This window comes from Pseudorca crassidens, chromosome 8 (assembly GCF_039906515.1).
Source record: "Pseudorca crassidens isolate mPseCra1 chromosome 8, mPseCra1.hap1, whole genome shotgun sequence".
NCBI lineage: Eukaryota > Metazoa > Chordata > Mammalia > Artiodactyla > Delphinidae > Pseudorca > Pseudorca crassidens.
In genome coordinates this window covers 21,431,722-21,446,551 of record NC_090303.1, presented here as the reverse complement: position 1 = coordinate 21,446,551, position 14,830 = coordinate 21,431,722, and the positions used below count along the sequence as shown (strand labels likewise).

At 38.0% G+C, this 14,830-nt stretch overlaps 1 protein-coding gene across 1 annotated transcript; it reads left to right on the top strand.

Moving 5' to 3' along the window:
- Positions 1-14,647, top strand: PSMC2 (proteasome 26S subunit, ATPase 2). The gene is made up of 12 exons (XM_067745998.1): positions 1-243; positions 1,925-1,962; positions 2,547-2,628; positions 3,343-3,442; positions 9,033-9,164; positions 9,572-9,644; positions 10,025-10,120; positions 10,780-10,944; positions 11,822-11,909; positions 13,492-13,694; positions 13,791-13,887; positions 13,974-14,647. Exons 1-12 carry the CDS (start codon positions 174-176, stop codon positions 14,129-14,131), a joined length of 1,302 nt encoding a protein of 433 aa, XP_067602099.1. The 5' UTR covers positions 1-173; the 3' UTR covers positions 14,132-14,647.
- The last annotated feature ends 183 nt before the right edge of the window (positions 14,648-14,830 follow it).

Below are 14,830 nucleotides of genomic sequence, written 5' to 3'. Positions count from 1 at the left end.
CTCTCCCGCCGCAGGGCCTGTCCTCCGTGGCGTTCTTCCGCCCGTTTCTGGGGCAAAAGGCCCCGCGGAGCCGGCCTTACTTCCGGTGAGGAAGGGAAAGGCAGGAGCGTCACCGGAAGCGAGGAAGGTGCTGTGTAATCACCCAGCAAGCTGAGGTTCTTGGATCTCCTAAAATGCCGGATTACCTCGGTGCAGATCAGCGGAAAACCAAAGAAGAGGAGAAAGAAGACAAGCCCATCCGAGGTCAGTTGACGTAGGCAGGAGCTCCGGGCCGGGGCAGGACCATCTTGGCCCGGGATCCGGGATGGGGGGGTTGGATTCCTGCTCGGCGCTCTGTCGCTTTTGTGCCGCTAGCGATTTGAGTCTGGTGCTGCAGACGGGTTGACCGGCCTGTCCTCTCCGTCTCCCCTCTACCAGCCCCGCGTCCTGTGTTCATCTCTCGCTGATCGAAATTTTTATTCACATTCAGCTCTCAGGTCTTGAAGGAGTCACGCGCCCCGCTTGGCCTTGCAGGCCTTGGAAAGTTCCCCGCGTGGCGGTGCTTGGTCGCCTGGACCCTCTTTGCTGTCCCTCCTCCCCCTCAAATGACAGCTTGCTGTTATCACTGTATAGCCAGGATCCTGAGACGTAATTTTCTTTTTTAAAAAACATTCCTTTGACTAGATAATTCATTCACATGATTCAAAACACGAAAGCGGAAGAGATAAATGGAAAAGTGTCTCATCCTTGACCCCGGCCACCTCTTATCCACGGAGGCAACTGATGTTGCCGTTTTGCCTCATCTTTCTAGGCATTTTCTGTGTACATTCAAGCAAGTTTGTTTGTATATTCCTTTTTCTTTTTACATAAATGTAACATGCTGTATATCTTGCTTTTTAAAAAATTTTAATGATATAAGTTCATATCATTATGTAGAGTCAGTGTGGTCTGTATAGTATCCCAAATGATTGGGTGTTCAGTAATAAGCATTATTGATGGACATTATACGAATGAATAACCTTGTTAATATAACTCTTTACTACATGCACAAACACAAGCTGTAGGGTAAATTTTAGAAGTGAAGTTGTAATTTTTATAGACACTGCTGGGTTACTCTCCTTAGAAACTATACCACTTGACCCTTTCCCTGCAGCACGTTCGTTCATGATTTCTTCCCAGTAGCCCCTTTTGTAAAAGCCTCATCTTTATGCTGTTTTCTTTTGTTCCTCATAGGCTATTTTAAAACATTCTTATGGTGGATTTTTGTTGTCTTTCCTTCCTAAACAACTTCAACCTCTCCTAGCACCCTTTCTTCTTAATATCCACCCACCCCTCAGAGAAGGAGCATTTCCTCTCCACTTTCATCTCACTCTTTTCCCTTGAAAGAGGTACTCAGTCACCTAGTGTAAAATTTAGTCACAGAGATGTAACATTTCATCTGGGTATTTCTCTGGGTAAGTTATAATTCTATAAATATATTAACAAATGTATCCCTTGGATACAGTTATGATTAATGTGTGTAGCATTTTTCTGCGCTTCTTCATCCATGTCTTACTTGATCTTTAGAGCAACACTGAGGCTAACAATTTTCCAGGTGAGAAGACTGATGCTCAGAGAACTTAAATGGTTTTTCCAAGGTTACTTAGCAAATGCATGATGTTGCTGGGACTAGTGCTCAGGTCGTTTTGAATCTCAAAGTCTGTTCTTTGGGCTCCGTGTTCTTGTTATGTCATATCACTTTGAAGCTATGTTATGTACTTTTTAAAATCTGCCTTCACCCAGTTAGATAAAAGTTCCTTGAGTCCAGGAACTATCTGATGGTTGTGTTTATATCATTACAACTTTTCACAGTTTTTCTCACTCAATGCAATCTGAATTGAACAGAAAAGAATTGTAAGCTCTAGTTTCTTTTGTTTGAATTCATATATTATCTCTTTTCTTGTAGCTCTGGATGAGGGGGATATTGCCTTGCTGAAAACTTATGTAAGTCCTTTCAATGTCTACAAAATATAGATGTTTTGTGTTGAAATAAGGACTCTTGTTGATATTGGCCTTCCAGAATAGTTGGAAGAGACTGTCCAGCTGTTTAATCTTCACTGATAAAAAGTTATCTACCTACAGTTTCTATTTAGAATAGATCAAAGAGTAAATACTCAGTGTGTCTAAGCTTATACATTATCTCTGTACTATTTCTAATTAAAGTGCGGTACTATATTGAAAGATTTGAAATAATTTATTATATTTAGAAATATTTACTATATTTAAAATGTATAAAAATGAATTAGATCTGAAATGGTAAGTTTTAATGCATAGAAATGGACTTGAATTTTAGATAATTTTAGTCATGATTTTCATTTGTTACCTTGCATAATGGTTTGCTGCCTGTTTAGGGGAATATATTGGTTCAGGAATAGTTCTGAAAATGATAGATTCCCTCTCTCTACTCTCATTTCACAAGCTTTAGGACAATAATAGCTATTACAAGTGTAACTGTTAAAAGTTTTTGTTTATAGTTTAATACATTGTTGGTATCCTGATATTCTAATTAAACTGACTTTAACTCCTAGGGTCAGAGCACTTACTCTAGGCAAATCAAACAGGTTGAAGATGACATTCAACAACTTCTCAAGAAAATTAATGAGCTCACGGGTATGTATATTTTTTATTTCTGTTTCCCCTCTTTATGGGTAATGGTTTGATTATATCAAAGGAGCTGAAATACCAATGTCACTCTTCCATGAATCACAGATTTAAAAAAATTATTATCCTTCCTATCTGTTAAGAAATTGGATCTCATTTAATAATCTGTTTTCATTACCTTTTACAAGAAAGTTTAATGCTTAAGCAATTAAGAAACATCATCCTTTAAGCAAGTATTGTTTCTGTTGGTCAAAGCCAAGTTCAGTTGACTATAATAAACAAGTCAGAATTTCTTCTTGAATAAAAATATGATCTCACATGGTACTGCTTGAAGTAAACGGGCTATGGCCTAGTAGTCGGAAACTTTTCTTTTTGGGAACTTGAGTGGTGAAATTTTATATTGATAGTATTTGACTTGCACAAAAAAATGTCAGATATGACATCGCATCACATTTTTGGCCTGTGACTACTTTAGGGCCATGGTTTTCAACTGATGTCATCCCCCTAGGACATTCGGCAGCATCTAAACTCATTCTTGATTCTCCCAACCTAAGGGGGAGGTGGTGCTAGTGATTAGTGGCTAGAGGCCAGGGATGCTCCTAACCATCCTGGAATGCACAGGATGCCCCCCACAGCAAATTATTCAGTCCAGAATGGCAGTGGTGCTGGGGTGAGAAAGCTTGCGTTACAGTCCAGTGAATTTTGTAATCTTTCTTTACATAGGTATTAAAGAGTCTGACACTGGCCTGGCCCCACCAGCACTCTGGGATTTGGCTGCGGATAAGCAAACACTCCAGAGTGAACAGCCTTTGCAGGTTGCGAGGTACGCATAGTGCTCTGTGGAAATTTATTTTTATCTGTACTTTCAGGTACTTTTTCAAGCCTTGGGTATAATGAAATAGTTCGTAAAGAATTTTTATGCCATATTCCAAGTAAATGCAGCTTTCTCCAAAAGTATCTGGGGTTAAAACTTTATACTTTAAACAATTATTTAAGAAATAGATGAAGACCTAATCATATAAAAGATTCAAATGATACAGGAAGATACAGAGCAAAATGTGAAAACCTTCCTTCCCATCTAACTACTGAAAATAATTTGGTCCTCTTAATCCTCCAGTGTGTCTTCACGTATATATTTACATACAAAGAAACATCCTGTTTTCTTTTTAGATATAACTACATATTTTAGAAATCTTTCATTGTCTTTGTTATAGATGTACCTTTTTTTTTAAAATTTATTTTTGGCTGCGCTGGGTCCTCATTGCTGTGTGTGGGCTTTCTCTAGTTGTGGTGAGTGGGAGCTACTCTTCGATGCAGCGCGTGGGCTTCTCACTGCGGTGGCTTCTCTTGTTGCAGAGCACGGGCTCTAGGCGCACGGGCTTCAGTAGTTGCAGCACATGGGCTTCAGTAGTTGTGGCACGCGGGCTTTAGAGCGCAGGCTCAGTAGTTGTGGCACACGGGCTTAGTTGCTCCTCAGCATGTGGGACCTTCCCGGACCAGGGTTTAAACCCATGTCCCCTGCATTGGCAGGTGGATTCTTAACCACTGCGCCACCAGGGAAGGCCAGATGTACCTTTTTTATTTCTTGTTTCTCTTGTTTTTTAAAAATTACATAATATTCTATAGGTGTTGGGTTGTTTGCAATTTCTGTTATGATAACAGTGCTGGACTGAACACACATGTTAAATATTTCTCTACATATGTGCATACATTTCTGTAGTATAGCTTACTAGAAGTGGAATTATGGGGACAGAGGCATTTACCATTTTGAAAATGTATGAAAAAGAGTGGTTTGGCCAGTCTACATTCTTACCCAAAGGTTTTGAGGGAAATGCGTATTTGCCTGATCAATGTAAGATATCTGATTAGTGATTTTTAAACCTTTGCCATTTGGGCAAAAAAATTAAAAAAAAAACAATTCACTTTAATTTGTGTCATGCTGATTAGTAGTATGATAGCTACTTCTTATTAAACATTTGTATTTTTTTGACCATTCATGTTTTGTTCCATTGGATTGTTTCTTGTTAATTTTTAGGAATGCTTCATATATTGTACATATTAATCTTTTCTTAAATATGTTACAAATATTTTTTCTCAGTCTCTCACTTGACTTTTAACTTCTCAGTACTTTTTGTTGTACTGTTTTAACTTTTTAGGAGGTAAATATATTAGCTTTTTCATTATACCTTTTGGGTTTTAATGTTGCTTAGAAAGGCCTAGCCCAGTCCAAGATTATAAACATGTTCTCCTGTGTTTTATTCTAATTATTGAAAGTTTTGTTTTAATTTTGTCTCTTTAATACAGGTACAGGTTATTTTTCTTTCATCTTATCCTCCTTTCCTTTTTCTGTCTTTCCATGCTTTCATTTATTTGCTTTTTAGTTTTATCATGGTTTTAAAGAGTTAAATAGTTCTATGACAACAGTTTCTCCTAATTCCTCTTTACTAGAGGCACCTATTTTCAAAACTTTTAGGTGGTTATTTTGGTTTCTGCCTTTCTATTTCTAATGGATAGAGTCAAGTTTTGTATATTGTAGATCACTTCTTGATGTTTTAGTTTCAGGTGGTGTTTATTGGTTTTCCCACCATGAAAGATGAGGATTTTGTTTTGCTTTGTTTCCTCTACCTTCATCCCAAAGACATGCCCTTCTCATCCTTACGGCCTCATAATGTAATTATATTAAAATTTTGGTTAGATCCGTATTTAGTGTTTTCATAATTATGGCTAAGTAAACCCTATTTACAAAGAGCCATTAGTAAACTGTGATTACTTTTCCTTTCTTCTACCACTTTTTGTTTTCCTTGCCCTAACTGTCTCGTTTTTTCATTTGCTTTGTTGTCTATGTATATTACTAACTCAACCCCCCGCCCCGCCCCCGGTTTTTCGCGATCATCAGTTATTCTTCAGATGCCTTAGGTCCGTCAGGTTTTCTCACGTGTACCTCAGGTGCATCAGCTGCATCAGGTATTGTCTCAGGTTCATCTTCCTGAGCAAGCCTTTCCCAGCACTTTCTGACCTGCTTCAGTCTGGACTGGTTGCCTGAACGCCTGCTGAATCACGAGCATCCTGTGACTTCTTACCCTGGAGGTTCCCTTTGACTCTCTCCTGTTGCTCGTGTATCACGAGTTTCTCTTTCTGATTTAATTACACCCTCACTAGGTGGCCTGTATTCTCTGGTAGCTTCCTGAAAGGGTCATTTGGGAGGTACCATATGAGACCACATATGTCTGGAAATATCTTGGCTGATAGAAAATTCTTCTCCTTCAGAATTTTGAAGGCATCGTTACATTGTCCTCTGCCTCCCGGTGGTGTTAGTCTGAAGCCATTCCGATTCCCAGTCCTACGTATGTGACCTTTTCTTCCTCTGAAAGTTGTAGGCTCTTCCCTTGTTCTCAGTGTTCTGAAATTCCATGGCTTCGTGCCTTGGTGTTGGTGTGTTTTCAGCAGTGGTGCTGCGCTCTCATGTCCTTCAGTGTGCACATTTTCTTGAAGCTATTTATTTGTAAATAGTTTCTTTCCATTTTCTTGGTCCTCTGTTCTGGACTTGAGTTACAGGAATATTGGACCTCCTGGAAATGCTAATCTTTCTCTCCTTCTTTTCTCATTTTGTCTTTTTGTTCTACTTTTTTGTTAGATTTTCTTAACTTTGAGTCTATGTATTGATTTTTTTCCCTCTCACTTAAGTTTTTAATTTCCAAGAGCTTTTCTTTCTTTCAGTGTATATGTTGTGTTGTCCTGTTCTCATATCATGGTTGTAATATGCTGTCAACGTCTAAGGAAGTTAAGGATAACTGGAAGGTTTCTGTTTCCTCTAAGATGCTTTTTTCCTCTTTGCTTGCTTGGTGTCTGTCTTTTATGTTAGATGTCTGGTAATCTTACTTTGTGCTTTTGTTTAGTGGGAGACCAAAAAGCTGATAGAAGCTCTAGATTCAATAGTGAGGCATGTCTATCTCAGGCTTCACTGTAACTTATACAGTTGAATGTTTAGTTGGGGAGCCTTCAGGGTCAGTGTCTTTAGATCTTTCATTTGGATGGTCACTCTTCCCAGAGAAGTTGTCTTCAGTCTCACGTTGTCTCCAATCTCCAATATTTTGGAAGAACAGTGGAGATAGAGGGCTAGGGAATGTCAGTGGCAGGTTCACTTATGTTTAATCACCCTTCCCCTCTCACCTCCACACTCTCATTTTCAGTGAAGTTACCACCACCCTACCCCTTGCCCCAGCATTTCTTGACACTTTTTTTTTACTCTCCAGAATATTGTCATCACCTCCAAAAGAAACCCCGTACCTATTAACTGTCCCTGTTCCCCTCTCTCACTGGCCCCTGGCAACCACTCATCTACTTCCTGTCTCTATGGATTTGCCTATCCTGGACATTTCATATAAATGTAGTCATACAAGGCATAACCTTTTTCTGGCTTCTTTAGCTTAGCATAGTGTTTTAAGCTTCATTCATGTTGTAGCTTGTATCAGAACATCTTTTTTTTTTTTTAATAGCCTAATTATATTCCAGTCTAATTTCTCTCTTCGTTGATACTCTCTGGTGAGACATTGTTCTCATACCTCCCATTAATTCTTTAGACATGGTTTCCTTTGGTTTTTAAAAAAAATATTTATGACACTGATGAAAATTTTTGTTTAGTAAGACCAATGTCTAGGCTTTCTCAAGGACAGTTTCTATGGACTTTTTTCCCTATGTATGGGCCATATTTTATTTCTTTTTGTGTCTCATAATTTTTTGATAGAAACTGGACATTTTAAATAACGTCAGTTCTGGAACTCAGATTTCCCCTATCCCCAGGGTTTGTTACTGTTGCTGTTCCTTGCTGTTTTTTCTTTGAAGTTTTTTTGGTCAGCCTCGTTAGCCCCAACTGGTAAATGCCACCTCAGACAGTTGATGTTAAACAATTGCCACCGATTATTTCCAGTAAATGTCCTGTGGGCAGGGGGTGTGTAGACAGCGAGCTCCGAGTCCGGTCAAATAAAAGCAAGTCCTGAGAATGGAGCTTTTCAGCTAGCTGCCCGACAGGTCAAATAGTTCTCTGGGGTTGGGCTTTTGGGGAGCTCCAGTTCTTTGTCCCTGCCTTCCCCCAGGAAGGCTGCTTGTCTTCACATCTATCACGGCTGTGAGGCCTTTGGCTTTCAAGTCTTGTGCAGAGCTGGGGAGAGGGCTATGGGATGAAGGCGAATTTAAACGCAAAATGCTCGCTGTTCTTACCAGGATTCAGCCCTTTTCTTTTTTTTTGAATAAACATTCTTTGGATTGTTACAGACCTATAGTTTTAGTTCTGAAAATGTTTTCAATGTTTTTGCCAGTGTTCTCTTTGCTTTTAAGGATGAGCAGGTTTTCAAAGGTCCTTATTTAACGTTCTGCAAGTTGAGGTCCCTGTATATATACTTTTTCAGCTGAGAATTAAAAAAATCCCTATCTGTGCAACACTGTTGGCAGGGTCTCTCAGATAAAGTAGTGATAGATACTTTCTATATATAAAATTCTGCTTCCCTGGTAGACCTTTTCCAATAACAGAAAATGGAATCCTGTCCACAATTTATGCTGCAAGGACAAAGAATTCTTTACCTTACTCTTAGCTCTACCTATATGCACACGCCAGAGACTATTTTGTATTTCCCTGTATTTGTTGCTACAGCTTATGATATAAGCTCTTTCCAATATGAGTTCTGTTTTTTGTTTTTGGGTTTCTTCTGTAGGAAGATAGTATAGAAAGTAGGCAGTAGACTACCTTCTACTGTGATGTATGTGGGGTTTCAGATTCGCCTTCACCACAACCCACAGGAAAAGAATATATTTAAGTTAAAAACAGCAACAGTAATAATGGATTTGAAGTATAAACTCAGGAAAGAATAAACATATTTATTACTTGACGTAAGACAAGATGACTGTCTTTTTATAGGAAAAATAGAAAGGAGAATACCTGAAGATATAGAGGAGTATTACTAATAAAGCCATATAGTTATAAAAATCAAGAAAGAACTTTTTTTTTGTAGTTGAGCATTTGTTTTTGTTTTTTTATACAGCAGGTTCTTATTAGTTATGTATTTTATACATATTAGTGTATATATGTCAATCCCAATCTCCCAATTCATCACACCACCATCCCGCCTCCCTGCCACTTTTCCCCCTTGGTAAAGAGAACTTCCTAATGACGAAATATTTGGGTTTAATTTTCCAGGGGAATGTATCTTTTGAAATTTTTATGGCTTGGCTAAAGTTGAGCAGACCCTTGGGATTGAGCATATTCTGTAGAGAAGGATCCTTAACAGTGGCCCAGTTTCTGCAGTTCTAGTTTACACCTGCTTATTCGTGTACTGCATACCCAGGGGAGAATCTAGTTACTTGAATTCATTATTAGTGGTTCAGGTTCCTTACTCTAATCAAGCCTTTTGCCATGTTAGATGCACAAAGATAATCAATGCTGATTCGGAGGACCCGAAGTACATCATCAATGTGAAGCAGTTTGCCAAGTTTGTGGTGGACCTCAGTGATCAGGTTGCACCTACTGACATTGAAGAAGGGATGAGAGTTGGGTAAGATTTCTATTTGCCGTAAATACTCGTCTTTCATTGAAGATGCCATGTCACATTCACACCCTTGGCTTGCTTTTGAATGGGTGAACTGGGCGCCACGGAATACCGGGGTAACCTAGGAGAGGGCTGCAGTTGGACAGCCTTGCTGCTGCTGCATCTGTTTCCTGACCTCCCCACCCCCACTTGGCCTTTTATGGCCTCAAATGTCATGATCAAACTAAGTACAGAATTGTAGAGTTGAGTTTGCCAGTCTGTTTAAGGTAACATGGTGTAGGTGGAGGAAGCACTTGCTCTAGGATGGTTATGAGGATTAAGTGAGTTAATGTAAATAATGTATATAGAACACATGATAATTCACTCAGTAAATTTTTTGAATGTATTGGTGAGGCTCTTTTTTACCTCCTTAGTGTGGACAGAAATAAGTATCAGATTCACATTCCACTGCCTCCTAAGATTGACCCAACAGTTACCATGATGCAGGTAAGAAACCACGAGAGGGAAAAGGAATGGCATGACTAATTGCATCCATCTCAAAAAAACGTTGAAACTTTTTAACTAATAAAATATTAATATGTGGGTATGTATTGAAGAGTTGCCAAAATTTTTAAAACAATTTTTCAGATGAGAAAGTCTTTATCGGTCTTTATTTTAGTAGTTTGTCTCTCACTTAGTGTCATAACAAGTAATATAGCAAGTGGGTCTAGGACACTGGGCAGTGTATTCCATTTTTATTAAAATTCTTACTTGCTATAAATCTGATTTTTCTTTTAGGGTATTGGGTCTGCTCTACTGGATAGAACAATTGGATTAGTATGCAAAAGCGTGTGGCTCTATGTTGTACATTTTCATCCCTCTCTTAGGTGGAGGAAAAACCTGATGTTACATATAGTGATGTGGGTGGCTGTAAGGAACAGATTGAGAAACTTCGAGAAGTAGTTGAAACCCCCCTACTTCATGTAAGTGGTTGAGTCTGTTGCCTTTTAAATTTCTTTGTACAAAGATGTGAGAGCCTTTTGTGTACTGTGCACTAAAATTATGCCTATATATTAGTTTTAAAATTTTATGTTTTCCTAAATGAAAATTTTTGATGGGGTAGAGGGTAAAGGTGTGGAGAACTGGTAAGTTCCAGAAGAGAAAGTAAAAGGATTGAGTCGTCAAGCCTATTCAAAAAAAGAAGAATCTGCTGTTTAGAGTGACAAGGGAGGTTGAGGCGTAAGCTTTAGAATAGGTTGTTGTAGAAGAAACAATGTGTTTTAATGCTATCAAGAAGAAATGGGCTTTAATTGAATCAAATTAAGCCTGGGGGGGGATAATGGAAAAAACTAGAATATTAGATATGAGATAATACTTTTGTTCTTTAAACACTGTAATTTTTTAAAATTAGGGGAAAAAAATGTTTTGTTAACCCTGGATAATAGAAATACCTTTAAAAGCCATTCAGCCTTGTGTATTAATGAGTCTAGTTTAGATCTTATGTCTTATAAGTAAAATTCTTATTTAGATTAAGTATGTAAATTGTGGACTGAATAATTTTGGTTTAAATATATTGATGTAGAAGTAGTCTTGTTTTTATTATAGAGAATTGATAAGTGTAAAAATCGTGTCTCCATCACAGCCAGAGAGGTTTGTTAACCTTGGCATTGAGCCTCCTAAGGGTGTGCTGCTCTTTGGTCCACCGGGTACAGGCAAGACACTCTGTGCTCGGGCAGTTGCTAATAGGACCGATGCTTGCTTCATTCGAGTTATTGGATCTGAACTTGTGCAGAAGTACGTCGGTGAGGTAAAGTAAATTGATAATAATCAAAGAATATGTAGCTCTATGGAAGATTTATAAAGCATAGATGAAATTAAAATGGGAATTCCACATTGAAGATTGAGACCTGAAACTTTTTGATTGATGGATTGTAATTAGTAGGTCAGAAGCCCAGAAGCCACCAGCATTCCCGTGCGGTCATTTGGAAATAAACTGCTGAACATTTTTAATCAGTATGCTCCCTACTCAGAAGGGTGACATTTTCTACACATTTGGTTTGTAAGATCAATAACCCAGTAATGCCCAGTGAATGCATTCGAAAGTGTATTCACTTCAGGGGCAGTGTTTTATGTTGTTCTGAGAAAGAGAACAGAGATTGTCTATGTGTATGTGCGTGGGTGTATGTACACACAGGTATGTACACACACACACGTTTTTTTCATTAGAGAGTAAGTCTAGGGCTGAATATATTATATCTGAAACATTAATGATTAGTATACTTAGAAAAAGGATCTGCATGAGTTGAGATACACTTCTATTCCGTTATCAAAACTTACAAATCAAATTCATTGATTAGAAATGCCAAGTGATGGATCAAATGCTTTTATTTCCTCAAGTTTTATTGATTGAAATGGTGCCTTTATTTAATCGTGTTAATTTGACCTCTTCAGGTCTTAAAGTTATTGGCTATTTAATAGGTACAGAATCATGAAATTACTTAATATTGTTTTAAAGCTAATAAGATTAATTTGACGGAATAGGTAACAAACTTCAGTCTTTCTGAAAAAGCTTTAGGTAATAATGGTTGAGAATACTGTTAGGAATATTAAAAAGTTTGAAGTATAACTTATTATATTTTAAAAGATTTTAAAACCAACTCTGAATTAACACTTTTTTTCATCAGGGGGCTCGAATGGTTCGAGAGCTCTTTGAAATGGCCAGAACAAAGAAAGCCTGCCTTATCTTCTTCGATGAAATTGATGCTATTGGAGGTATGAATGGTACCTCAGAGAGCTTTACAGCTGGGTTTCACGAGAATTCTCTAGTAGTATGTGTAAAGTTCCCCTGATGCATTAATCTTGTACAGAATTTTAAATTCCAACTCTTTTATGAGCTTTAGCACATCAGAGTCACGGATCTAATAAACTTTAGGGCCACACCATAAAGGAAAGATGAAGCATTATATATATAGCATTGGTATTTCTCAAAGTCTTTATCTTTGAACTTTCCCAGTTTCTTTCCTAGGGCACATATTTTCACTTTAGCAACTCCTAACTTGGGATACAGCTTCACTTAATCGGATCAGAAAGCACTGGGGCATAATTTAATTGGTGGTAGTTTTTCATAAAGTGTACATAAAATAACATTATTGGCTTCATAGATTTGATGAAATACAGTATTAGCTGTGCAATCTAGACAAGTTATTTTAACTACTTCTGAGCCCCAGTTTGCTCCTCTTATAAAAGAAATGATAATTCCAGCCTTGTTTATTTCATGGGTTTTTGAGAGGTTTGAAGTCAGTCATAAATGTGATTGACTTTGAAAACTGTATACTGTTCTAGAGGCCTTGGCTTTTGTTACAGTCTATAAGAGTAATAGTTCCTATTAGCTGCAGATACCAGACAGTTGTTATTTAATGAACTCAGTGACAAAAAAAGTCTTAAAAAATATAGTGGATGCTGTAACACTGTTTGGGGACTGTGGTTAGGATACCTAAAGTCTTGCTTTTAGACTGGATGGATGTTGTGGGCTTTGGACATTCTGTAGGTAGTGTTCAAGGGCCATAATTTGACCACAGTCTGTAGATGCCGTGTTGTGACCCTGAAGTCATTTTTGTAGTATCATTGGAATAAGCCTTATGATGTCAGGATGCTCTGAAACTGTGGCTTCCAAAATGGATTTTGTATAAAACAGTATTAGGGTGAAGGAAGAAAATACTGGTACTTTCCTTCATATTTAATTTTAATCTCATTTTTAAAATTTCTATTTTTTGTATTTTATAATGTACATAATGCATTACTACAACAGTATGTATTTATACAATTTTAAAATGAAAAAATGTATATGGAGGCCTCTTCTTGTGCTATTTTGGTTGAAATGAAGAAGAGTATTGACATTAACCTAGAGTATTCTAATATATCCAAATCAGTGTGATAGTAAGCTGTTACAGTTCTACTGTATTATGGATTTAGCCATAGTTTTAAGGACAGTTTTGAGAAATTTAGAAGAGTATGGCATTTTCTTACATATACTCAAATACCACTATAGTGCTAATTTTGCATGTATTCTTTTGCCTAGTCCAGGTGTATACTGTGTTGAATGGAGGTGTTCTTCAGTGACTTAAACCAAAATCCTTAAAGAGGATTTAAAAAAATACTTTAAAGGAACCTATGTTAAATCAACCTATGATGAGTCCTTTTCTCGTTAGTTTTGTGTAAATCAGGCTGTTCTTACAGGATTTGCTTAAAACTGAGAGGTTCCCTTGGGCTGGAGGGTGTGATCTGAGCTGAGATTTACTGAGCAGAGTGCTGCTTTGAGTAGATGTGAAGAATGTCTTTCCTCCTGTCTTCTCAGGGGCTCGTTTTGATGATGGTGCTGGAGGTGACAATGAAGTGCAGAGGACCATGTTGGAACTGATCAATCAGCTGGATGGGTTTGATCCTCGAGGCAACATTAAGGTTCTGATGGCCACAAACAGACCTGACACTCTGGACCCCGCGCTGATGAGGCCCGGGAGACTGGACAGGAAGATTGAGTTTAGCTTACCTGATCTAGAGGTGGGAACATCATTTCACGGTAGAAAAGGGATTCTTGAAATTTTTTCTTCCTGTGCTGTTTTCCAGTTTAATATTTGTCAATTCCCTTATTTTTAGGGCCGGACTCACATTTTTAAGATTCATGCCCGTTCAATGAGTGTTGAAAGAGATATCAGATTTGAACTGTTAGCACGACTGTGTCCAAATAGCACTGGTAGGTAGAAAGGTCTTGCTTCTATTTGCTGGTGTGTCTATTTGGGCTGCTTTAATTAAGCCTGTTATTTTCTTTTTGTTTGAAAGGTGCTGAGATCAGAAGCGTCTGCACAGAAGCTGGTATGTTTGCCATCCGAGCACGGCGAAAAATTGCTACTGAGAAGGATTTCTTGGAAGCTGTAAATAAGGTCATCAAGTCCTATGCCAAATTCAGTGCTACTCCGCGCTATATGACATACAACTGAGCCCTGGAGGTGTTCGTGAAAACACTTTTCATTGGAATCCTAACCTTATACAGACTTCTTAATAACCATTTCACACACAAAATAAGTGGTTTTCAAAATTGTATGCTCTTTTTTCAGATGTCGTTTCTCTGTGGTACAATAAAGGGTGATATCTAATGCCGTTAGGCAGAAAAGCTGTTTTTTGACTTGCTACCATTTTTAAAGGTTCCAAATTGTGAAGTGCTTGCTTTGACCACATATGTTCTAGGCATATGCTGGTTGAGTGCTGTACATACATTATCTCATTTTATCTTCCCATCTGCCCAGTGACGTGGATTTAACAGATGCAGAATTTTCCTACCTCGTTTCCTTGTAGCAGAGCTGGGATTCAAGTCCAAGTTTGACAGCTCCATCGCCGATGTCCCCATCCATTATGCTCTTCTGCCCTCATCACAATGGCCCATCCAGGCATATGATCACATGTGTTTCGACAGGTTTTTTCCTACAACGTTGAATAAAGCAGCTTTGGCTAAACTATGTTTAAAGTGTAGGAAGCATCTGATGTAATGTGTTTTGCTTTGCCATTTGAGTTGATTTCAAATTAATCAAGAAGAATTGTTGATTTTAATGACTAGCGAAGTAGTAAAGCAAAAAGAAAAACATACACATATAATAATCTCATTTAGAAAATCCGGAATTAGCTTTATACAGAAAAGTACT